Below are 27,379 nucleotides of genomic sequence, written 5' to 3'. Positions count from 1 at the left end.
GTTCAAAGCCAGCCTCAGCAAAAGCGAGGCACTCAGCAATTCAGTGAGACCCTGTCTCTAAATAAAATACAAAATAGGGTTGGGGATGTGGCTCAGTGGTCGAGTGCCCTTGAGTTCAATCCCCAGTACCTCCCCCCCAAAAAATTCTCTCACGTTTACTCATAGGGGGAGGTCCATTGGGCCCTTATTAAATCTAAGATAGATGTATTATGAGATGTTAATAATTTTACATTTTTCATATCTTGAAACAGTTTGCTATTTAATTGTCCTAGGAATTATTTTATTATTATTTATCATTTATTCTTAATAGTGGTGAAGGATTAATAAAACAAAAATGATGAAATCATGTAGTATTACATGGGTTTTTAGCTCCCCCCTCCCCCCAGGGCTGAGGATGGAACCCAGGGCCTTTCATGTGCTAGGCAAGTGCCCTGCCACTGAGCTAAATCCCCAACCCCCTACATGGGTTTTTAAAAGAAAAGCAATATAAGAAATCTAGGGGGGGGGCTGGGGTTGTGGCTCAGTGGTAGAGTGCTCGCCTACCATATGTGGGGCACTGGGTTCGATCCTCAGCACCACATAAAAATAAAAATAAAGATATTGTATCCACCTATAAGTAAAAAATAAATTTAAAAAAAGAAAGAAAGAAATCTGAGGGCCTGGGAATATAGCTCTCTCTAGAATGCACACGGCTCTGGGTTCCATAACCAACACTGGAGGAGGGTTTTTTTTTAAGCTTTTGAAGCTTTTGTTGAATATAGTTGATAATTCAGATTTTTATTTTTTAATTTTTTGCCTGCAATGGAAAAGGAAAGAAAATTGCCAATACATTAAAATAATTAGACAAATCAGAAGACAAGTACAAAGAGACTACTGTAGACCAGCTCTCTTCTAAAGTAATATAATGTAACCAATTGGATAAATTTACATCTTCTAATAGTTACATTAAAAAGTACAGGTGGAATTCATTTTGGTAACATTTTATTTAACCCAGTAGATCTAAAATGTAATTTTATCGTATAAGCAATATAAAATTAATGTGATATTGTATATTCTTTTTCACACTAAATCTTGGAAATCTGTTGTTTATTTTTTACTTTATATCATGTCTGTTCAGACCTCTCCTATTTCAAGTGCTCAATAGCTACATGTAGCTAATAGTTATTGAATTGGACAGCACATCTCTAGACTTTAATGATGGTAGTGAAATTGATCATATAAAATTTTCACTCTATGAGACCTTCAGATGATGATATTCTAGATTTATTTTTTTTCAAACTGAAGAAGTGATGGCAGAAATATTTCTAAGAAGAAAGGGGAAATATATGTGGTATTCTTATGTACTAAGTCATTCAAGAAGAAGAATTTTATTCTACAATATTTTGTGATAATAACTTGAATCATTTATTCTGCTGAGACACATGATAGTATTCATCTTTTGTGATGCTTGTGTACCAAAATTTACAGTTGATGAGGAATAAATGGAGGAAAGTATGTGTATATCAAAATAAGAAGAAAAGAGAGTTAAAGTAAAAGAAGTCACTGGAGCCATCATTTGAATTTGTATTTATAAACTTAAGAATGAAAATGTTTTGCAGTTGTAGCACAAAGAAAATGGCTATGCTCTCTTCAAAAAATTTCCGAGCTGTCAAAAATTTTCAAAAATATTGCATTTTGAAGATGCAAATGCAAGAAAAAGAAATAGAAGTTTGATGAACTAAAACCTGTTAGAAATGTATCTTCAGTTTGAAATCAATATTTATAAAATGGATGTGGTTGGGCTTATGTATGACAGCTGATGGGCATTGCCTTTTCAGCTGTGTATATCTTCAAAAACTGAAAAATATGGAATAAAAATTTGTGTTTGCTATGCTTATTATTATTAATATTATTATTATATATATTTCTATAAAGTTATCTTACATTATCCTGTCATTTTTACTTCTGAAAGTGCTTTTTAAAATTAAAAAACAAAACAAAACAAAACCTTGTGGTGCTAGGAATCAAACCCAGGACTAAATAACTTTTTAGACTGTAAAAATTCAAAAGGGTCTGTTGGACCCAGGTGGGAAATGATGATCACTATTTTTCCTGGTATGCTGAGAAAGGTGTACAGTAGGCTGGGGTATAGCTGGGTGGTAAAACTCTTACCTATCATGTGGGAGGCCCTGGGTTCCATCCCTGGCACTGCAAAAAAAAAAAAAAAAAAAAAAAACCTGTGTAAAAGAAAGTTGCTTAAGTATCTCTCTGAATATCACTTCTTATACTACCTAAAATTATCTCAAGTATGTCCCAATCTTGGAAATGCTCTTATTGTGAAAGAGGTTTGCTTCTTCCCCAAAATTTTACCAAACTGTGGTAAATGATATTAAAATATACAAATCCATGGGGCTGGGGTTATGGCTCAGTGGTAGAGTGCTTGTCTCTCTCTTTTTTTTTTTTTTCCTTAATAGTTGTAGATGGACACAATACCTTTATTTTATTTATTTATTTTTATGTGGTGCTGAGGATGGAACCTAGGACCTTGCACATGGTAGGCTAGCGCTCTACCACTGAACCACACAAGCCCATCTGAGTGCTTGCCTCTTGCATGTGTGAGGCACTGGGTTCAATTCTCAGCACCGAATATAGATAAATAAAATAAACATCCACTGACAACTAAAAAAATAAATAAAAAATATAAATCCATAAACAGGAGAGGAAGCAACAAGCAACAGAGTCTGTGAGGCTGGAAAGCAGGTGGCTGAGAAGGCTCACCAGCAGATTCCAGAGACAAATCCCAAGTTGGCAGTGGGAAAACTTCGGGGTGCCTCTGGAACCAAGGGTGGAAGGTCAGGACCAACATGAGGAAGTTTGGGTGAAAGGGTTGAAAACCATTAGATCATCCTCTGCCTCTGTTTGCTCCTTCTCCTCTCCAGGCTGTGGTTTATCCTCTAGAGAGCAGAATACCAGGTCTGTGGACTAAGAGAATCCTGACAGCTTCGGGACTTAGAAACATAGGGTTGAATTCTCCCTGAACACTGTGGGCCAGGCCTTCTAGACAGGATACTTTAAGGCAGAAGTAATATTAATAATTTTTGTTTTCCATTGTTTTGGCAGTTGCTCTATAACTGTAAATAATATGCTCATACTGTTACCTCTTGTCATTTTAAACATTATCTTCTAATAACAGATTAACACATTTATATTTCATCTTCTCCCTTCTCTTAATGTAGCTATATCATTAAAAATTACATCATTTTCCTTTGGCATTTAAAAGATATTTTTAATTATTTCTTACTCTAAAACTGTAAGTAAAATCAGTTTCACTTATGACTTGTCACTCTTATCCCATCTGTTTTTACTCATGGATGCCTTATCTAGAATTGAAAATGGAGATAGAGCAGTTTAGCAAATAACTTTATGTAAAATTTAAAGTTTAGGGTTTTTAAAATCATTTTTCCCTAAGACCCATAGTAAAGGTACTCTTGTCTGTCATCCACCATTAACAGAGTAGAATATCAGATTTTCACTTCCCAGCTTCACAGTTTTAAGTCTCTTGAATTCCAGCTGTTGTTACTGTTTCACACTAAAAACACATGTCTTTGGATCTGAGTATATCTAAAATAAAATCTCATTTTTGTTGGGCTAGATTGACTTTCTAGATAAGCTCAACTAATGTGTTTTCTTTCTTTCTTTTTTCATCTAGGCAGTTGACAAGTACTTCAAACTTCCTCATGCTTCCAGTAAACCACCCCGGATTTCAGGAAGCCTTGTGGACACTTCTTATAAAACATTAAGATTTGCATTCAGAGCATCACTGAAAACTGCCATCTATCGAATAACTACTACATTTGGTGAACATCTGAAGTAAGTTTATCTGTTTTGACCCGTGGAAACAGTTTGCTTTTAGGAGTTCCTCTGAGGAATAGGTATGAGAATTACAAATACTCACATATTTGAAGTATTCTTTTGGTGCCTTAATGGTTCTCACTGTGAATTAAGAGCTTGGAGTTAGACTTAAAAAATTTGACCTGTTGCTGGGCATGGTGGCACATACTTGTAATTCCAGTTGTTTGGAAGGCTGAGGCAGGAGGATTGCAAGTTCAAAACCAGCCTCAGCAACTTAGTGAGGCCCTAAGCAACTTAGCAAAACCCTGTTTCCAACTTAAAAAAAAATAAGGTTGGGGATGTAGTTCAGTGGGTAAGCACCCTTGGGTTCAGTCCCCTCCTAGAAAAGAATTTGGCCTATCATAGCTTTGGGGATTTTTTTCAAATGACAAAAGAGAAGACAGAAAGTTATAAAAATAGTAACTGTAAGTATATATATATTGTATGTAAATATATATATTTATATATAAATAAATGTAAATAACTATAATATATAGGGCTGGAGAAGTGGCTTAGTGATAGAGTGCTTGCCTGGCATGTGTGAGGCCCTGAGTTCAAACCTCAGCACCACATATAAATAAAAGATTCATGAACAACTAAAAAAAAAAGTATGTGTATATAAAAATGTGTGTGTGTGTGTGTGTGTGTGTGTGTGTGTGTGTGTGTGTGTGTGTATATATATATATATATATATATATATATATATATATATATATATATATAAAATACATATATTTGCCAAAAGATCCTCAAGGGAGAAATAATACAACAAACTGAGGACTTTTCCAGAAAAGCATATTAAAAATAATTCTACATTTTGGCCAGGAAGTTAAGACCTGGGCCGAGCAGAATATTCCATAAATGTGTCTGTGGTGCTTTGTGAGTCACACTGGTAAAACACCGACAGATTACAACACCTTCAGAAACGAGAACCACAATGCCAGACCTGTTTATATTTAGTTTCATTGATGTTTACTGTGTTGCTCTCATGAAACAATCTAGCTAGGCATGATGAGGGGTCCTAGTTTATCAACTATATCATGATTAAATTGTAGAGGGCATAAGAGATTGCTCTGTTTTTTCTGTATGCAATCAATACATAGTTTAGGACTTCCTCATACTGCCTGTGTTTAGAAACAAGGAGTACATTCCCTTTTACTTTCTTAATACTAGGCAGAAGTAGTGGCAGGTATTTATGGGACACTTTGCTTCTGAGTGGGAATATAAAAGAGCTGTGGATCATTCTCTGTCATTAAGACATTTATTAACTTATTTAGAAACAAACAATAATCTATTGAGCAGCTTCTACACCTGTGCCATGTATTACAATTTTTCATTTATATCTTCTTAAAGATGTTGTGAGGCACAGAAATTATCCTAGTTGTACAGATGTGGAAACTGAGGCAAAGAGAAATTAAAATTTCTCTGATAGCACAGTCTATGCATGTTTGAACATGAATCTGAAATCAGATCTTTTTTTAATATTTATTTTTTAATTGTAGTTGGACACAATACCTTTATTTTATTTATTTGTATGTGGTGCTGAGGAGCAAACCCAGGGCCTCGAATGTGCTAGGCGAGTGCTCTGCCGCTGAGCCACAACCCCAGCCCCCTGAAATCAGATCTTTTACTTTTAAAAATCTGCCTTTCTCTATCTATAAACACTGGTTTACCTCCATGGTCTAAACTAGCACATAGATATACAATCAGAATCTACTCAACATTGAATTCAGAGAAGGAAATAGATATGATGTATAATAATGATAGTGCAAAATCAGGGAGAAAAGGAGATTTCTTAGATAAGAAAGAGGGGTAGATAACTGATAAAAAATTATGAGAATGAAATTCTATCTTGGTTTCTTAGAAATGAGCCATATTTTAAATATGCACTAAAACTGATGAGTAGAGTTTAGCTTTTACAAATATAGGACAGAATTGTGTGGAGGAAGGAATATTACATCTGGAGTTAAAACATCTAGATTTGTATCTGCTGCATCATTGACTATCCTGTGATTGTGGGCAGGTTACCTAATGAGGTAAAATGATTTGCCCAAGATATACAGATAGTAGGTTGCAAAACTAGAATTTAGACCATAATCTTGCTAATCCTTGAGTTCTGTCTACAGTGTCTGTGCTCCTAGGCTGTGTTTTCTCTCCTAAGCTCTGAACCTTTCTTATACTACCTAATCTCTTACTTTACTTCATTTGGTGTTGACACAGATAAAATAAGATCATAGGTGCTAGACAGAAGTCCACTGTACATTATATATTGTGACAACAACTATTAGTGTAATAGCTAATTATTCACAACCTAAAGCTCCTCCTCTGAGAACCAGGTGTAAATAAGCTCTTGAGCCCTGGAATTATCCTAGACCAGTTACTCATTGGAGACCATTCATTCAGCACCAGTTTCCCCTTTTTTTGTTTTGTTTTCACTGAATTTTATTTGGTATATTTGAGGTTTATAACATGATGTTATAGATATGCATAAAGAGTAAAATGATTCCTACAGTGAAGCAAATTAATATAGTTATCATCTCATATAGTTTTTTTTGTATGCTTGACGAGAGTAGCTAAAATCTACTTTAACAAAAATTCCTGATAGTTTTTTATTAACTATAGTCCTTATGTTGTACATTTCATCAGCAGACTTGTTTATTCTACATATCTGTTACTTTGTATCCTTTGACCTACCCTACCGCCATTTACTTTTTTTTTTGGGGGGGGGTGGTATTGGAGATTGAACCCAGGGCACTCAACCACTGAGCCACACCCCCAGCCCTATTTTGTATTTTATTTAGAGACAAGGTGTCACTGAGTTGCTTAGTGCCTCGCTGTTGCTGAGGCTGGCTTTGAATTCAAGATCCTCCTGCTTCAGCCTCCCTTGGATTTCAGGTGTGTGATGACACCACGCCCGGCCCCATTTACCCTCGCTTTAGGCAAATTTTATTTACTTCCAGCCTGTAATGTATCAAAATTTACTTGAGGGGTAGAATTGCTGATGGAGTTAAGACTACTGACAGTTCATAAAGGAGAGTTCACTACCTTCTAGCTGAGAGAAGAGTGATAGGAAAAGCCACAGACTCTGTGTTGCGTGCAGAGCCATTCAGTTAGAGATGACAGCTTCACTAGCATAAACCTAGAGGGCATGCATCTTTGCACAGTGAGGTACTTGAAATGGTTTCATCAGAGGTGAATATATTGGTTTAAGAAAACAGATGTGAAAAGGGCATTTTAGGATGGTTTGTAGCAAAATTATTAAAATAAGACTTTAAGTATTTTAAAAAGTGGTGACCTTAGTTATCTGAAATTTTATCTTCAGCAATGTTATATTACTATTCAAGAACTGGAAAACCAGAATCTTTTCTGTTGTATTCAATTTTTCTCCAAAAGTTTAAAAGGAAGTTTTATATGAGTTTCAGTGTGTATTTGCCCTAGTTTTGTCAAGGTAATGTATTTTTGTGGTGGTGAGGGTACAGCGAGAACCCAGCGTCCCCATCCAAACATAACTTATGTTCAAAGAGAAAAGTAAATCTAAACCACCAAGCCATTACCTTTGAAAGCAATTAATGGAGTCTATTGTGTTTTAACCAAACATTTTAGTTTAAAGGATTTTATATTAAAGGCAATTCAAATACTCTACAACTCAAAGATAATGTTGGAATCTGGTTTAAATAAAATAATAAAATCCAGAAAATCTACTGCAAGGCCTGGAACTCTGCACAGCAGGTTCCACAGCAGAGCAGGTTCAAATCGATGCCTTCACTTGTCAGTTTTGATTTGCTCTGGTCTCTTAGAAGGTAGAAGCATACCATTACTGAATGCAAGTCCTCTTCTTCATTAGATTAAAAAAGGTTTCCATGCAACTTTTTCAGAAGTACTAAATAAGTGAAGATTTCTATTCGTTTTTAATTGTTTTGAAAAATATTGACTCTGTGCTCTGTGGTTCACTTAATATGCTTAATGTAAAATAAAGCTTATGCTTTGAATTTATGTTTCATTTAGTGCTGTGCAAGCATCTGCAGAACATCAGAAAAGACTTCAACAGTTCTTGGAGTTCAAAGAATAGTTAAGTAATATAAACTGTGTTCATTACACTGCTGATACAACTACAGATGGGACAGTAAATGTTCGGCATTCTTGGATCAGAAGAAAATGGACTAATTAGATGCTTCCTTTGTCGTGGTGGTTGCTTTGAAAACTATACTTTAATGGGAGAAATCATGGAAAGAAATTCTCAACAGAAAAACGAAAACTGCCTCTTCTGTACCGATTGCTTTTTGTGTGTGTGGTATAATAAAATCTTTATTCAATTTTATAGGAGCATCGATGGCAGTAGAAATGTCTCTAGCTCATATTACTTAATAATAATAACTCAAAATTTTTTTAGAATTTACTTTTGAAAAGAGTGGAGCCAGTCCAGAAATTAAAATAGGTTGACTTGATATAGTCTTTGTAATTATTCTGAAGAGTCTAGCTCTCTGTAAATTCAAAATACAGGAACTTTTTAGTGTAGTTTCTGTTTACTGAAGGATAAAAATGGTAACAGTGGAGAAAAGTTCACAGAAAAAAAATATTGTCTAAAGGACATATTTTGTTAATCTGTTAGGTTGTGTTTTTGTTTCCAGGGACAAATTAAATTTGCATGATTGTCTAAAAAAAGTCTCAATTTACAGATGCTAACTCTATATAAAAGAATGTGGAAAAATTCAGTTCTTAAGTTACAAGATTAAACATTCACATTTGGAGTTTGAAAAACAATTGACCAACATGTATGAATTTATTTTGTATTATGCTAGTAAACAATAAGTGTATGGGTATTTTCCCAACTAGTTTTGCTTTCTTTATCTGGAACAGAACATTAAGTGATTGCAGAGTTTTTCAAGTGAGAGAAAAGGTTTTGCAAGAAAAACCAAGAAGCTTTCCCTTTCTTCCCCATCATTCATCTTCATTAGATCAAATTATTTTGTAAAGCTTGTCTGGCCTCACCGAGGGAGTAGCTTCTGCTGTGTTAATTGGCTAATTAAAATATAATAGGAAAATCTTTAAAGTGAGAAACAACTTAGTCATCAAATAGCAAGTGAAACCAAAACGAGAACAGGATTACTGTACTTGGGAATATGTAGTATGTCCCAAGTGTGAGTGAGGTAATTTTACAATTTATTAGATCAACTTCTTTGGAGATGAAAGATTAGAAGTCCTAGTAACTCATTGGACTAGCTTCGGACTAAAATGCTGCTTTGTGATTCTTTTTCTATTATCTCTTCCCCTCTAATTTCTCCTCAATTTTTTCCTTTAGAGTCAGCACAGAATTGTATATGAATCTTTAATGTGGTGTATATATGTCTACCATTTGTTTGCTTCAATGATGTATTATATCTTTACAATAGACTATTTTAGCTCCAGGCCCTATGGCCCCCTTTAACAAACACATGCCAAATTATAAATGAATCCTGCTGGCCTCCAAAGTGTCTTTATGAGACAGTTCCCCAATTGTCAGTGTTTGGGTATAGACTATTGTTAGGTTTGTTTTTCTTTTTTTCTTTTCTCTCTTTGTGTCTGAGGTTGAGTTGACCTCTTTTTTTGAATGTGAAAGTTAAATTTCAAATGTGATAGTTTCTTATACATGACCAGAAAATTGTGGCTAGGTTAACTGAGAACTGTTGTCTTCCATGTATCAAAGCCATAAGCTTTTTATATTCCCTGACTGCCTCTGACTGAAGCATTTTGGGCGACAAGGCCTCTTCTGCTTCCATTGAAGAAGAATTGTGGCGCCTGACTGTAATCCAGCTACTTTGGAGGTTGAGGCAGGGGGAATATAAGTTTGAGGTCAGCTTGGGCAACTTAGCCAGACCCTGTTTCAAAAATTAAAGATTTTTAAAAGGCTGTACTTTTATCTCAGTAGTAGAGAACTTGTCCAGTATGCACAGAGCCCTGGGTTCCATCCCTAGTATGAGGGGGTGATGGGGGGCAGCCTTCCTCTGGCTGTCAGTACAAAACACAGTTGTATCAGCTCTTATGTCTTGACCCTCATGGAAGGTGTAAAGCCACAAAACTTCTTTCCCAGAGAACTGGGAAACTCTCCTGGAATAACCTTATCCAGTTGAGTGGACATGGATAAGCAACAAATTTTTTACTTTGCTGGTTTTTTTTTTTTTCTTGGTAATTGTTTTGCGTATCTTCCTATAAATATTTATGATAATCTGTTTGTATCCTTTTGTATATCATTGATATTGAATTGGATAGAAAAATAAATTGACCGTTTTTTTAAAATGGGACTATTAATTGAAATATTTTTGTCTAAAAGGTCAGTTATTTAATTTCTTGTAAGTGTGTGTGTTTCCTTAACCAATGCAATTTAATCTTAGAATTGTTGCTTATAAAACCTGACTTTTTGAGCAATCTGTTTTTGCTCTTAACCAGACTAATTCTGTGGGTGATCTGTGTTTAGTGATAGCTCTTAGGAGCCTAAATTCTAACAGTCTCTCCTTGTTGTCTTGGCTGTCTTTCTTCCAGAGCTAAACGAAGGGTGCAGGTGCTGAAAGCCATCGCTTAAAAGAGGTTTCTTTTCTTGCCAAAATTTTGTTTCTAAAGGGATCATATTCCCCCAGGCTAACAGTTGTGCCTGTCAACCTTACTTAAATTAGTCTGAACTTCACCTCTGGGTAGCTGAGGTACTAAGAGGCTCAACTTCCTTCCTCTCATGCTTTCCCAACCCATAGTCATCTTTCTTTAAAACCAAATAGTTAACAATCTAACTATTCTTAGCAAGTTGCTGACCACTGTTTTTAAGTAAGCAAATTCTGTATTGTTTTGAGGGGCAAGAAAGGGGGTAGGATGAACACGTACTCCCATAGTTCTCAGGCTCCTAAGCAGCCCTGGCAAACTGAGGGCTGGGGTTGTGGCCTAGCGGTAGAGCACTCGCCTAGCACCCTGGGTTCAGTCCTCAGCACCACATAAAAATAAATAAATAAAGATATTGTGTCCAACTGAAAAATAAATATTAAAAAAATATGCAAACTGATGTGAACCTAGCTAATCAAGAACATTTACTGTTACAGCACATCTCTTAGGAACGAACTGTCTTCAGAGAATTTGTAATCTTATATAATGACATTCAGAAATAGGCCACCAGAATCACATGGATTGTTTAGTAGATATGAAGAGTCTGGCCTAGTTCCCAAGTGATATAGTTTTTTTAATATGTATAACTTTTTATTCATTAATTTTTTTAATATGGTGCTCGGGATCAAACCCAGTGCCTACACATGCTAGGCAAGTTCTCTACCACTGAGCCACAACACCAGCCCCTCAAGTGATACAGTTTTTGATAAAGTCTAAGCAGGTTGTCTGAAAATCACACTGAAAAAGGCTTATTCTAGATGAGAGGCCTTCAAACTTCAGCACGCATGAGAATCACTTGAAGAGCTTATTAGGTCAGAGGTTACTGATCCTGTCTCCTAAACTAATGATTAAGTCTGGGGTGGGGCTAAGAATTTGCATTTCTAACAAGTGTCCAGGTGGTGCTAGTACTGCTAATTAGGAAACTGCACTTGGAGAAACACTGTTGTGGACTTCTCCTGTGGTATTTTCTTGTATGAAGGAAACATAACAACTCTTGCTGTAAAGTGGAGTTCTTCCATCTGATTTATTGAAAAGCTTGAAGTTTATAATTTGACCCTGAAGTTAATGCAGACAAATATGAAGGTACTTAATACTTACCTTGAAATTGCAGCAAGTGACATGATAAATGAATTGCTCTTTCACACCATTGTGTAATGGTGCTTGTTCCCTTTCTTGAGTTTCTGTCATTTTGGCAAATTTCCCATTCTTCAGAATGAGCTTATTTAGCCTTCCTACATATTCCTGGGTAAATTTCAGTGTCTTTTCAATGCTTATTCTTTTTTTTTTTTTTTGCCTTATCCCATTGATTAAGCTGGTTACAAATCTGCTTCCTCTTGCACACTATGAGCTCCATTCCTTCTAGGATTTAGCAAATCACTAACTTTAGTAAAACTGGATCTGTACTATTATGAAATCCAGGGCTGGGGATGTGGCTCAAGCGGTAGCGCGCTCGCCTCGCATGCGTGCGGCCCGGGTTCGATCCTCAGCACCACATACCAACAAAGATGTTGTGTCCGCCGAGAACTAAAAAATAAATTAAAAAATTTCTCTCTAAAAAAAAAAAAAAAAAAAAAAATTCTCTCTCTCTCTCTCTCTCCTCTCTCACTCTCTCTTAAAAAAAAAAAAAAAAAAGAAATCCAGAAGATTGTTTTATGGCAAGATTAGTGATGATAAATCTGACCTGAATTGATGTGAGACCATTTTATAGACCTAATTTATTTCAGATAGTGTGACTATTTCCATTTCATTGAAGAGTGTTTGATTATGAGGTGCTGCTCTAGATTCCATGGGGAGTGTCATATAATATGCATAATTATTGCCTTCTTAAAATCTGAAACATTTGACTTGGAAGTTTAATAGAAGAAATTGTAGGATGTATTTTTGTAAAATGCTGCTTAATTCTTCCATTTGCTTATTCATCATTCATTCATTGCCTACTGCATGCCAGTCCCTGTACTGGGAACTGGTGGTACAGTTATAGACTTGCCCTCAAAGAGTTCATCATGTGTGGAAGAAGTATGGAGGGCTTGCAAACAATGCTTTTTCTACTTATTTACAAAATTGATATGTCTTACTGTTGATTGAGCATCTACTCTGCTTCTGGCCTGTTGTCAGCAGTAACTGTTGACTGTCTTTGTACCCCCTCTAAGCCTTTTTGGATTTTTTTCATCATTAAACATAGTATGTCCTTAGGTGTCATGGTGCTAGCCAACTTGGTCATATGCCTTATTTTGCAAAGCTATATGACTTTACCGTACCCTCCAGTGCTCATGTTCTGTACACATGTATCTTACCCGACACTGTTGGGTATGCCTTGCAAGTGATCCTGGGGATAAAGTGGTTCTGGAAATCCTGTGGGATGTCACGGGCAGAGAAACATTGGAGGATGACATCTTAATCAGTTTTACCTTGGTATTCTTTTCAAGCTATATTGACTCTTATCATTTTATATTTCAATCCATTAGTAATAGTCCACTGATTCCTTCCTGCCATGACTCAGATGCAGTGACAATTTCTATTTCAAATTAGCTTCAGATAGAAAGGAAAGTTGGTCTTAAGAGTGCAGGGAAGTCTTGGTAAGCCTAACTATAGATCTGCTTCTAGACCCTACAGAGAACCTGAAAAGCTCTTAGGATCCCAATGATTCTCTGCCTCTGCCTGCATCAGTGCTTTATTCTTACTGCCAGTTGGGTTTCTACCACTTCCTCCAGCTCCCCCCTAGCACCTGAGTTTACATGTAATAGAGGCTGACCAGCTGTTTTCTGAATGCCAATCAAATTCCTGATGGGAAGAAATTAGCCTAAATGGATCACTTTTCCAGGGAATCTAAACAGGATAGAGGGATATGGTCTTGCAGTGCCAGGTGGTTTCTGAGAGCCTGCCTTTGTAGATGAGCATGATGTGGAGGTATAGGGGTGGCTCCTGGAATCTCCCAGGATGGAGGATGAAATTTAGAGTTCAGAGTCTGCGAAAAGGAGCCAGTAAATCCCCTAGCTCTGGGCTGTATATAAATGGACTAAGTGTTCTAACTAAAAAAGCAAAGATCATTAAACTGAATTTAAAAATTCAACTGTTTGCTGATAACAAGAGACACATCTAAAACATAAGGATAGATAAAATGAAAATAAAGATAGGAGAAAGGACGATGAGGATCTCCCAAATTGTAATTTGAGTTTCAGTCTTCATTAAGTTGGATTGAAATGACTTGTGTCAGTATCTCCAGGTCCTAGCAAAAGCTATCATAAATCCTCTGAGGGAGAAAACACCCTAAGTCTCAATTATTTCCACAAATAAGTTTTCAAATACACATGGCACACAAAAATGACCAAGCACAGGAAAAGATAACATAAATGAAAATCAACAAAAGCAACAAAGAGACCCATAGTAGCTCCAGATATTAGCATTATCAGACATTAAAACAATTATGATCACTGTGTTCAGTGAGATTAAAACTAATTTATTAGAGAACTAGAAACTATGTATATGTGTGTGTGTGTGTATAAAATGTGTTTATATATTTATAAAAAATTTAAATTGAAAAAGAACCACAGAAATTCTAGAACAGAAAAATGCCCTGAAAGGAATCTACTAACATATAATTCCATATCCAGTATCAATCTTCAAAAATGGGGAAACAAAGACATTCTCAGACAAACAAATATAGAGATATTTGTCAACAGGCCACACTAAAGGGAATTTAACTTGTAGAGCAGTTGTTTTTTGTTGTTGTTGTTGTTTGTTTTTTCAAAGAAGCAGAAAGAAATTAAAGACAAGAAAAAAAGCAAATGTGAATGTTGATTTATGCAACAATGCCTTACAGGTTTTTTGTTTTGTTTTGTTTTGTTTTGTTTTCATTGATACCAGGGATTGAAACCAGAAGATCTCCAACCCTTTTTATTTTTTGAGGCAGGGTCTCACTAAATTGTTTAGGGTTTCACTAAGTTACTAAGGCTGGCTTTGAACTTGTGATCCTCCTGCCTCAGCCTCCTGAATCACTGGATAGGGTTTTAAATATATAGATTAGAAAATATATAGATTGGAGTATACAACACAATGGCAGAAAAATTGAAATACTTGGGTGTTAAAAGTGTTCTAAGGGCTTTACATTGGGAAGAATAAAAATTCCAGTAGTAGGCTTTCATATATTAAAGATGTGCATTGTAATTTAAAGATAACCACTAAAAGAATAGTAGAAGTTTCAAGCTAAGACAGGGAAAGAAGTGGAAAAACTAAGAAATGATCTAAAAGAAAACAGAAGATAAAAAAATATAAAACAGGGTCAATAGAATACACAATAAAATGTAAATTTAAACCAAGATATGTCAATAATTACATTAAATATAAATGGACTAAATATTATAACTAAAAAAGCAAAGATCATTAAACTGAATTTAAAAATTCAACTGTTTGCTGATAAAAAGAGACACATCTAAAACATAAGGATAGATGAAGTGAAAGTAAAGATGGGATAAACATGCAAAGATGTATAAAGCCAATATAGATCCTATTTTGGTAAAGTATACTTAAAAAACCTTATAAGAGATAAGAAAAGCCCTAATGTACCTGATATCCTTAAAGTAAAAAAAAAACAATAGGGTAAAAGATGGAAAAGCACTTCCAAAAGGAGTTTATCCACATTTTCTGTAAGATTAGGTAGGTATTCAGCACTGTTAAATAAAAAAATTAAATACAGTGAGATAGAATAAAATAACCATCAGATGGGCCAAAGAGGTTGATAACATGTTAAAGATGTAGGAAAATTAAAATACGATTGCTGAAAGGAGTAAAAAATTGTCAATATCTGCTAAAACTCAGCATTTACCTACTCTAGGACCTATCAGTTGCACAAATTGGTATATGCCCAAGAGAAATGAGAGAATATACTCTCCAAAAATCATGTTTACAAGGATGGTTATAACAGTTTTTCACAATCATCCTAAATTGGATACAAATCAAATGTCCATCAACAATAGAAGGAGTAAATAAATTATGCTATAATTTTGTAATCAATGTGACATAGAAACCAAAAGAACGAATAACTGCTTTATTTAACAACATGAAGGAAGCTCATAGACATGTTAAGCAAAAGAAGTCAGATAGAATGGAATATGTACCATGATTGTATTTTATGCTTTTCAAGAACAGGTGAAAGTGGTACTGGGGAAGAAAGAAGCATATTGTCTTTGTATGAGTAAAATTGGTGCTATAAGTGTCTATCTGACTTGGGTTATGTGTTTGTGTACATATAAAACTTCACTGAACCACATATGTGGGTCTTGTGTACTTTCATATATGTTATGTTTTAACAACAAGTACATAAAAATTGTTAGGACCACAAAGAGAAATGGACAAATCCACAATCAACAAGTTTTTTTACACACCTCTTAGTTATTTATAGAACTAAGATTTTAGAAATCATTAAGGATATAGAATACTTGAGGGGTAAATCAACAAACTTGGTCTAGTATATACATAAGGCACATTACACCTGCCCACTGAAGAACTTGTATTCTTTTCAAGTTCATGTTGAATGTTTACACATCTGACCATATGTTAGTTCATAAAGCAAGTCTCGACAAATTTCAGAGGATTAAAATAAAGTATGGGGCTGGGGATGTGGCTCAAGTGGTAGCACGCTCGCCTGGCATGCGTGCGGCCCGGGTTCGATCCTCAGCACCACATACCAAAAAAAAAAAACAAAGATGTTGTATCCGCCGATAACTAAAAAATAAATATTAAAAAATTCTCTCTCTTTAAAAAAAAATAAAGTATGTTTGTCTATAAGGCAATTAAGGTGGAGATAAATTTGAGAATTACAGCATTCCATATGTTTTGAAATTAAGAAATACACTTTAAAACCACAGGTCAAAGAAGAAACCATAGATAGATATCAGAAAAATATTTTTCAATGAATGGTAATAAGTACATGTTGCAACTTGTGAGATAAAGCTAAGGCCATACTTAGAGGGGAACTGATACCTTTAAATCCATATATTAGAAAAGGAGAAAGACTAAAGGCTTGGGTTGTGGCTCAGTGGCAGAGCGCTTGCCTGGCATGTGTGAGGCCCTGGTTTCGATCCTACACACCACATAAATATAAGTAAATAAATAAATAAATAAAAAGGTATTGTGTCCATCTACAACTAAAAGAAATTTTAAAAAAGAAATAAATAAAAAGGAGAAAGACTGGGCTTGAATGAGCTAAGTATCATCTCAAAAAACTAGAATACAGGTTTACCCACTTCAATCTCCACCGCGTCTTTACCTTCACAATGCACATGCTGTCATGTATGATAATAATCAATGTATTTTCTCCTTTCCCGTGGTCTGAGTTCCTTGGGTTCAGAGATCATGTCTTATTCTTTTTTTTTTTTTTTTTAGTTGTAGATGGACAGAATATCTTTGTTTTATTTTTATATGGTGCTGGGAATAGAACCCAGTGCCTCACGAATGCTAGGCAAGTGCTTTACAACTGAGCCACAACCCCAGCCCAGTTCCTATCTTTTTTTTTTTTTTTTTTTGGTGCTGGGGATCGAACCCAGGGCCTTGTGCATGCAAGGCAAGCACTCTACCAACTGAGCTATATGTCCAATCTTCATGTCTTATTCTCTATGTCCGTAGCACATCGAAAGTACTTTGCACCTGATATTTGTTCAAACTGCGATGAACTCATCATCACTGTCTTAGAGTTGTTATTCACTCAGGGTTTATCAGACTTAGTGTTTACAAAAGCTGGGCTGGTGACAACTGACCCCATAGGGGACACAGCAAAGTGGGGAGCAGATGCCCCATCTAAATGGATGCCTGCTGCTGCTGTTGCCTCTAATTGACTGTTGCAATGGGAGACCCAGTGTGTCCACACCTCCCCATTTGTTCATAAGGCAGAAATTTGGATTTTTGATATGAAATATCTATTTTAAAATGTTGGCAATTAATTAATTTTTTTTTAAAATACAGCAAGCCAAACCAATCTCCACAGCCCTATGGCTGCCAGTTTTCAACCCCTGTTTCATTTCACACCTTAGGAGGTGGGAATGGGCTTTCTATCTAACCATCCCAGCGGACAGACTCTTGAGCAGCCTCTTCCATCTAGCATCTTTCTGTCTGAAGAGAAGGGTCCTCCTCACTGCTTCCTCGTTGGCTTTCCCAGTCATATCTGTAAGAAGTTTGTGGGGTTTTTAAAAGCCGCCTTTGTAGTTGGTTGTTCATCCCAGCTGAATCAGACATGTGCTCGCAGAGGTTTTTTCCCCCTCCTTTGGTTGTAACATTCTTAATGATGCATTCTGACTTTTTCACTCTGTTTTCTACACATTTGTCACCACTTCTGCTTTTGGATTTTCATGCTGGAAAATCTGAAGCTTACATGGAAGATTGATTTTTAATGCCCCCCTTGCGTTGTTTTTCTGCTATAACATTTGCATGCAATTAGGACTTTTTAAAAATAGGAGACCACGGGCGTTTGAAAAAAAAGAAGCTTTTGGGCGGATGAGCAAATGGAAAGGCCGGCCTTTAATTTTGTTAACATCCCAATTACATCGTGGCAACCCTTGTGACGATTTCTGTCCCTTGTAAAGCAACACCTGGTTTTAGTTCCAGGGATAGGGACCAAGCCTGACTCACTCAGACCTTGCTTGGTCATGGAAGAGTTGATTGGAAGGCTCGTGTTTTCCACTGGCCAGCAGAGGTCACTATTTCAAAGTTGTTAGAGGAAAAATTGTCCACTACTGTGTGTGGGAAGTTTTATTCACAGTACTGGTAGGAGATTAATTTAATTCATACTTTTTCTGTCTTCCAAGTGCTCTACAAAAAATGAGTCATTTGCATATGTTATGTTAAAAAGTGCTAATCGCCTGAGTAGGTTTCTGCAGATAGTTGCTCATGGAGTGACAGTAGCTATCATTTATTGAGCACCTGCTAAGTGCTGGACTTGTGCACCACACTCTGCACACATTATCTTTAAGGACCGGCAGTCTTTAAGAGGAACCTAAGGGGAAGAGAAGTGAAGTGATTTGCCTAGGGACACAGTTAATGGAAATGGATTCAGAAGCAGGGAGATGTTTTTAAAATCAAGCTCTTAAGTGTTTGGGGAGCGTGTTTTTATCCCAAAGAAGGAATATTTTAGCAGCACAAAACAACAATCAGCAAAGATCTATGAGAGAACTGTGTATTCTCAAAGCCAAACCTTAGAAATGGCTTAGTGTTTTTTCCCTTATAAAACTTGTCTGCTATCTGCCTGAAAAAGCTGGGCTTGGCTTCTTAGGCCTTTTTGGAAGTGTGATGCTCTGTCAGGCTCTGGGAGCTAATGCACTGTCTCCAAAAATGTTGCCCTTAAGACTTAACTCATTTTAGTAGAAGACTTATTAGTTCAGTTTTGGAGACCAACTAAAAATTTCCAACTCTGAAAAGGAGTAGTTTGTATCTGAAAAGATAGCGCTCAGTGGACTTTTATTTATTCAAGTTTTGAGATTCACCACTGGGCTTTCCCACAAAACTGGGACATCTGAGAGGACAGCTGTGTACCTCACTGGGTAGCGAGTGGTCAGTTTGACCCTCCTCACTGAGAGCAGAAAGGAAAGGTTTTGCATTTGGGGGTGCTATAAAAAAGAACATTTGACTCAGGATTCTCACAAATTGGCCTGGTGAACTGTTGCTGCCTGTTGTTCTTATTTCTAAATTTTTAGGGTTTTGTGGTTGCTATTAGCCATTGTAATTATGATTGGAATAGTTAACTAATATGACAAAGCTGGCTGATTTTTATTGTCAGTAAATATTTAGCAAGTTTACACAGGGATAGCAAGTAGCTACAGTAGCAGTACTTGACCCTGGAGCAAATGGCCTTATAAATGATACCTGGATTTTAATCAGAGGCAGCGTGAAATACCTAAAGGACACAGGCTTAGCATTCATTTGCTCATCCATCCAATCTGTAAACATGCATTGAGCATCTACCGCATGCTCCGCACTATTCTGGGCCCTGAGAGCATAATAGGAACAAGACAAATGGGTTTATCCATTTGTGGGTGGTGATGGGTGATGAACATAACAAAAAGTGGTGGTGAATGTTCTGAAGAACAAGTGGAGAGCGGAGTGGGGTTTTGTTTTAGACAGAGTTGTCAGGGAACTTCTCTGACTATATCCTTCCCTGATACAGTCAGTGGCCTGAAGGAGGCAAGGGAGAGAACCTGTGGATACCTGTGGGAAGAGTTCCCAAAGCAGAAAGGCCCCAAGGCAGGAGGTGGTGGATGAGTTCTAGGGATACCAACAAAGGTAAGGGCACTGCCCTGGGGCTCAGTGGGTGAGGGGTGCATAGTGAGGTCAGGTGCCTGGGGGGTTGGGACCAGACCTCATCAGGCCAGTAACTCTGAAAGGACTTTGCTCTCACTAAATCAGGAGGAGCCACTGCAAGTCCTGAGCAAAGAAGTAACATGGTAGGGTGTCTTGTTTTAAAAAGTCAAGTCTGGCTCTTGTATGGACAGTAGACTGGGAATGGGGGGGTGGCAGGAAAGAATGAAGGCTGGGAGACTCCGTTGGAGGCCACTGGTATAAACCAGCAGAGGATGGTAGCTGGGACCAGAGCTATGGCCGTGAAACAGGTTAGGGCTGTTTTGAAAGAAGAGTTAACAAGAACTGCTGGTGGACTTGTAAGGGTATGAAAGAAATAGAATCATTAGTACTAACCTCAAGGTTTTTGACCTGAGTGGCTAGTAGAATGGAATCGCCACTTGCTGAGATGAGGGAACAGGTTTATGGGGTGGGGTGGGGAGCCCGAATGGACGAGTTAAGTTTGGTTGCATATAACTGAAAATTAAAAGGAAAAAAAAAAAGAGATAGATCAAGTAGTAGCAATTTGATTTTATTTTTTCCTCACATAAAAGATGCAGAAATAGACTGTCCAGCACTGCTCTGGTGACTCCCTGAGGTTATCAGGAATTCAGGCTCCATTCCAGATAATCAGAAGAAAGAAGAGAAGGAGAATGGGGCATTGCTCCCTTCCTGAAAGTCTACACACCTATGCTTATATCTGATTGGCTAAAGTGTAGTCACATGGCCACATCTGGTCACAGAGGGGTCTGGGAAAGGCCTTTTAAGGATTGTGTGTAACCCCTTAATAAAGCTGTTTTTTCAGTTACTGGAGGAAAAGGAAAGGATGTCCAGGAGGGCTGCTAGCAGTCTCTTTCCTTGAGTTCAGTTTTGGAAGAATTGAGTTCTAGTCTTACCTCTGGCACTATCTAGCCCTGTGAACTTGAGCTAGGATTCCATATCACCAAACCTCCATTTCAACTGCAAGACCAAAGAACTGGACTGAATAATTTTTAAGTTCTCTTCTAACTGTAACATTGTGTGAATTGAATTTGGTACACAAGAAGGTAAATATGCTTTTCGTAAAAGAAAGTCTTTGAACAGAAGATTATACAAGAAGATGTCTATCAAATGTTTAAAGCTGATTTTGTAATTGTGAAGCCAGATTTAAAGTTAGGTAGTCAGTGTAGTTAGGTAAATCGGGTCTAATATCGAGTGAAATCTAAAATGGAGGCCATGTTGAGAATGAATTTCCAGAAAAGTTGAGCAACTCTTGGAATTTGAATGAAGCCCAGGAAACAGCCCCCAACAGATTTGAAGAAAGCGCATCCCAAAGAAATGTTAATGAAGCCCAGGAAACAGTCCCCAACAGATTTGAAGATAGCCCATCCCAAAGAAATGTTAATGAACAGCACACTTGATTGGGAAGTGCCCACGTTACTTCTTTGGCCCACCTGTGTCCCAACCCTTAGGACCTTCCCACCTACATTCCATCACCAAAAACTATAAAAAGGGGAACACATTCGCCCTTCAACGGATTCCACCTCTTGGGTCCCCTTCTTCCTCCAGGAGAAGTCCTTTAATAAACTTCTAATTTTCCACTTTGACCTTGCCTCGGCATGCTTCTCTGGTGTTATTCTTCAACATTGGGGAAGCAAGGACTTGTCACTGGTCAACAGCGGTAACAATTGGACGATTCATTTCAAAATGACTTATGAGGGGCTGGGGATGTGGCTCAAGCGGTAGCACATTCTCCTGGCACGCGTGCGGCCCCGGGTTCGATCCTCAGCACCACATACAAACAGAGATGTTGTGTCCGCCGAGAACTAAAAAATAAATATTAAAATTCTCTCTCTCTCTCTCTCTCTCTCTCTCTCTCTCTCTCTCTCTCTCTCTCCCTCTCTCACTCTCTCTTTTAAAAAAAAAATGACTTATGAAGTCAGCTTCATTCTTTAGTTTTTTAGAGTGCTTTCTGCATATAAGTCTAGAAGACTTTCTTATGTGCCTGAAAAGAAGCATATGAGGGGCTGGGGCTGTGGTTCAGTGGTAGAGTGCTTGCCTAGCATGTGTGAGGCACTGGGTTCGATCCTCAGCACCACATATAAATAAATAAATAAAGATCCATCAACCACTAAAAAAATGTTTGTTTAAAAAAAAAAAACAACAACAACAAAAAAAGAAGCATATGAATCTATATAATATTTTTATGAACTTGCTATTTATTTGGTAGGGAAAAAATTAATAAAAATTTGAATAATCAGCTGTTCTGTTCTTGCTCATTGATGCATTGTTTGACCTCATTTTCTAACTTTTTGACCTGTAGAATCCACAAACCACTAAACATCCTTGATACACAGATGAAATCCCTGCCTTCAAGGACTCTATAGCTTCTTATTGGGAATACAATAAATCCACAAATAAGTGTGTAACAATATGGCAGAAAATAAGTGCTCTGAGAGGGACGGTGAATATGGTGGTCTCAGGAGACAGTAAGATAGGGGCTCTGTGTGTTTGGTGTTTGATTGGGATGGAGCATGCCCTTTGGAGACCTAGACAGACTGGGATGAGAGTGGCCAGCTGGGAAGGCCTTCTATACAGAAGGAGAGGAAGGGTCCAGTTCAGCTGAAGGTAAGGTGTGGTGACAATGGAAAGATGGTGGCATTTGGGGTCAGGTAGACCTAAGGCTGAACCCTGAATCTTCCACTTACCCACTTTGAGACCTCAGGCAAGTCAGCTAACATCCTGGAATCTATAGTAGAACAATACTACCCTCTTCATAGGATTGCTGTCTGTTGAATATGTATATGTAGTCACATGTGCCAGAACACCTCCCAGGGCATGGTACTGAGTGCTTCCTCAGCAGGCCCCTTCTCCTATACGGATAACCCACATGGCCCCTCATAATTTTTCAAGCTGTCAAAATCTTATTGTCTTCATTAACAGCATTTGATGTGCATTTTCTATTAAGTCTGATTCTGTTTTCTCTATGAATACGGTGACGTGTTGAAAACCAATTAAAATTTGTATAGAGAAGCAATTGTATGTGATGAGCATGAGGAAGGGGTCTAACTTAGGAGTCTGGTAATTGTGACATCTTCTTTGCTTCTGGAAACCACTACTAAAGACAAAGAATGCCTTGGGCCACCCAGGGGAAGTTCCAAACTCTAAAGCCACTGTTCTTCCAGACACCCAGCCTCTCATATCCCTTTATCCCCATCACCCAGGCGTGCCCAGTTTGTTTCCTAAGTAAAGCAGCCTTCCAGCCCCTTCTGCCCATCCCCACAGCTCTGACGCCAAGTCCAGACCCCTCAGCAGCTCTCTTTTGGACTTCTGCCTCTTCTTCCAGCATCTACTCTTGCCTCTTAGTTGGTTCTCCACGCGACAGATGACATACTGTTTTCAGAACAGATCTGATCATGGCCCTCTCCCTGAAATCCTTCAGTGCCTTCAGGACCCAGCACGTTCTCTTCCCCAGTCTCCTTTGGTGCCCTCCTGTCCCTTACTCTGCAGCTCCAGTCACACTGCCTGGAAGGGAACTCAGTTCTGAGTTTCTGAGTTTTTCTGCATACTGTTATCTGGTGGAAGCTTTTTCTCAGCTCAGCAACCAATAGCTTCTCATCCTCTTTGGTTCTTGTTTAGCCATCACCTCCACAGGAAAGCTTCCTTGGCCCTCGAAATCTCCCTTCCCACTTCACATCCTCTCAGCACGGAGTCTTTCTCCCTAATGGTCTGGGCCTTGTTTCATGCATCCATTTGTATAATTCCAGCAGTCAGAAGCTCTGTGAGTCTCAGGCAGCAAGTGCTCTGGAAGGCCAAACTTGGTGCTTCCTTCTTACATTCTTAGCCATTGTCTTCTGACCACTCTAAGTGAGGTTTTGGAGGTCTACACATCTCCTTCAAGACTTCAAGAACTCCTTTGTGCTGGGTATGGTGATGGATGCCTGTGATCCCAGGGATCCTGAGGCTGAGGCAGGAAGATCACAAATTCAAGACAACTTAGTGAGACTCTGTCTCAAAATACAAAATAAAAGGGCTGGGGATGTAGCTCAGTAGTAGAGCACCTCTAGGTTCAATTCCCAGCATATATTGTGCATATGCATGTGCGCGCACGCACACACGCGCGCACACACACACACACACACACAGAGAGTATCCATCCACTGAATTGCCTTTGTAATGTTGACAAAAATCTTGTGGCCAATATGTGGATCTATGTATGGACTCACTATTTCTTTGGTTTATGTATATATCTTTTTGCCAACACCACACTGTCATGATGATATAGCTTTACAGTGGGTTTTAAAAGCAGGTTGAGAGTCCTCTAGCTTGTTGCTTTAAATAGCTATTCTAGTTTCTTTGCTTTTCCAAAGACATTTTAGAATTGGGTTATTATTTCTTTAAAAAAATCCTACTGGGATTTTGATTGAAGTTGTATTAAATCTACAGGCAAATTTAAGGTGAATTGACATCTTAAGAAATTATATTAATTATTATTAATTAAATGTTATAATAGCATTTAGTCTTTCAAACTATGAACCTGGTATATCATTGTTTCATTCATTAGTGTTTTGTAGTTCTCAGCATACAGGTTCTGTACATATTTTGTTAGATTTGCATCTAAGAATTTTTCAGTGCAATGGTAATAAATGCTATAGTTTTTTAAATATTAAATTTGTGTCCTGAAACTTTGGTGAACTCATCTATTACTTCTAGGAGGTTTTTGTTTTGTTTTTGAGTATAGAGATTCCATGGAATTTTTTTTTTAAACATTGTTTTAGTTATCAATGGACGTTTATTTTTTTAACTTATTTGTACGTGGTGCTGAGGATGGAACCCAGTCCCTCACGCATGCCGGGCAAGCACTCTGCCACTGAGCTACAGCCCCTCCGTGGGATTTTCTATGTAGACAATCATGTCACTAGCCAATAGAGAGTTTTATTTCTTCCTTTTCAGCCTGTATACTTTTTATTCTTTTTCTTACCTTACTGAAGTTGCTAGAACTTCCAGGATGCTATTGAATCAGAATATGAAACAGATATCCTTAACTTGTTTTTGATCCTGGGGAAGGCATTCAGCGGTCTTTATACCAAATGTAGGGTGAATATGTGATGTTAGCTGTAGGTTTTGGTGTTTTTGTTGTTTGGTTGGTTTTGTACAAAAGGATATGCTTTATTTGGTTGAGAAAGTTTCCTTCTATTCCTCATTTAAATTGATTCTTATTCTCATATAAATTTTTATTTAAAACATCCTTGGTGGTCCTTTGTGACCATTCCATATTGGAATTCTCTAGCATTTTGTCTTTAAAAGTTGTTGTTGTAAGATGAATACTAGAAATAGTGCAAGAAATAGATTGGGTACTTCATTAATAATCAATCATCATCTTTGATTTTCTGGTTGATTTATACTTTCTTCCTTTTCACTGAGTCTCTCTGGAAGCCCTGATAGGTCAGATATAATCATCTTTATTTGACAGATGTGGTATTCAGGATCCAGGGATGGTGACTTGTTCATGTCCCTCAGCCTGACAGCACCAGGGCCATAACCATGAAAGAAGCCATTCTATGGAATTTCCAAATGAATGTGTTACAGCACCCATCCAAGATTTTCTATATATTCTAGATACTAGACCCTTATCAGATGTGTGATTTGTAAATATTTTCTCTCATTTTGTGTGTGTGTGTGTGTGTGTGTGTGTGTGTGTGTGTTTAAGGTGAGTCCTTGCTATGTTGCCCAGGCTGGTCTTGAATCCCTGGGCTTAAGCAATTCTTCTGCCTCAGCCTCCTGAGTAGCTGGGACTATAGGTGTGCACAACGACACCCAGCTAGGTTGTCTTTTCACTGCTTTGATAATGTCTTTGATGCAGTTTTCATATTTGTTGAAATCCAATTTATCTATTTTTTTCTTCTGTTGCTCATGTTTTTGGTGCCATCAAAGAAAGAATTCATTGCCAGATCTGAACTCAAGAAGATTTGCCCCTAAGTTTTCTTCTAAGTGTTTTATTGTTTTTACTCTTATATTTAGATCATCAGTCCATTCTGAATTATTCTTTGTATATGGTATGAGACAGGGGAGTCTAACTTCATTGTTTTCCCTGTGGATATCTAGTTTTCCCACTGTCATTTGTTGAAAAGCCTGCTCTTTCCTCAGCGAGGGGTTTTGGCATTCTTATTGAAAATCAGTTGGCCACAGATGTATGGAAGCCAGGCACTTTTAACTGTGAGAACTTTGGCAAATCACTTAATTTTGTACTTTTACTTTCTTACCTATAAAATTGGGACAGTCACCTCTTTATCTCAGTGGTCTTGTCTGGATTAAATGAGATCACATACGGGAGGATCATAGTATCTGGCACAATGAATGTAAAGTTGGGCCTTGCTACAAGAAAGAGTATCAGAATAAACAGTATGACATCCATCGCCTCCATTCCTTTTTCTTCTGTCTCCAGGGTGCAGGAGACCTGAGACAGAAATATCTATTTTTACCTCAGCTATTTGCCCAATGTATACTTATATTGAACTGGAAGTCAATACTACCCCCCGGCAGCTTTGGGATAAGAAGGGAGTTATGGTATTGTGGGGGTGATTGATCTAGATTACCAATGGGAGATTGGACTATTCTCCACAATGGAGGGAAGGAAGAGTATGCCTAGACTGCTGGAGATCCCCTAGGCATCTCTTGGTATGACCATGTCCTGTTATTAAGGTTAGTTGGGAACTATAATAACCCAATCCAGGTAGGACCAAGGTGTAGGTTACCCTCCAGGTAAGTAACCAAGACCTGCTGAGGTGCTTACTGAAGGCAGGGTGTGTGTGTGTGTGTGTGTGTGTGTGTGTGTGTGTGTGTGTGTCTGGAGGAGATGGGCCTGTAGGGGCATGCCCTAGAAGGGTGCATCTGCCCTGCAGCCCCCTCTCTTTCTTTCTCTCTCCTCACCCTCCCCTTCTCTTTCCCTCCTTACTGCCATGAGGGGAGCTGCTTTCCTCTGCTGGGCCCTTCCCCCATGATGTGCTGCCGCACCTTGGGCCTAGAGCAACGGAGCTGGCTGTTTATGAACTGAGACCTCTGAAACAGTGAGCCAAAATAAACTTTTCCTCTTCTAAGTTGTTTTTGTTGAGTATTTTGGTTGCAAAAGCTGACTAAAACACCCCTGGACAAAGATGGCGAGAGGAAGCCCTTACATAGAAATGCAGGCAAGCAAAGAAAGTAGTGATCACTCTTTGGTAACTGATCCAATAATTCAGCAAACATTTGCTTCATCCTGACTTTGTGCAAAAATATCTGCTAGGTTTTGGAGATACACATGCAAAAGGCCACTCCCTGCCCTCCCATAGCTCAGTCTAGAGGTAGATTGTTAAATAGGCACTTAGAAAACAGTGTGATATGTTCTAGATAGACTCAAGCAAAGAGGGTTCTGAGAGTGTGCGAGAAGATGATTTTAGCCAGAGGATTCAGAGAAGGCTTCTGGGGGAAAAGCGACATTTGATCCGGGTATTAAATGACTTATGGGCAGGAATATGCAAGGTGGATAAGAGGGGAAAGTGTTAGCACAGGAGGCCTCAGATACACAGTTTTGAAGACAAGAATATAA

At 37.8% G+C, this 27,379-nt stretch overlaps 1 protein-coding gene across 1 annotated transcript in view; it reads left to right on the top strand.

The window, feature by feature from the left end:
* Positions 1-9,588, top strand: part of Ndc1 (NDC1 transmembrane nucleoporin) — a 51,022-nt gene extending 41,434 nt beyond the window's left edge. The window contains exons 17-18 of the mRNA XM_026382274.2: positions 3,689-3,849; positions 7,876-9,588. Of these exons, the coding sequence (XP_026238059.2) occupies positions 3,689-3,849; positions 7,876-7,939 (225 nt within the window). The 3' untranslated portion in view covers positions 7,940-9,588. The remainder of the gene's footprint in view (positions 1-3,688; positions 3,850-7,875) is intronic.
* The last annotated feature ends 17,791 nt before the right edge of the window (positions 9,589-27,379 follow it).

The sequence above is a fragment of the Urocitellus parryii genome, chromosome 11 (assembly GCF_045843805.1).
Source record: "Urocitellus parryii isolate mUroPar1 chromosome 11, mUroPar1.hap1, whole genome shotgun sequence".
In the NCBI taxonomy this organism is placed as follows: domain Eukaryota; kingdom Metazoa; phylum Chordata; class Mammalia; order Rodentia; family Sciuridae; genus Urocitellus; species Urocitellus parryii.
Note: the sequence above shows the minus strand (reverse complement) of the source record. Positions and strands in the feature narration are given on the sequence as shown.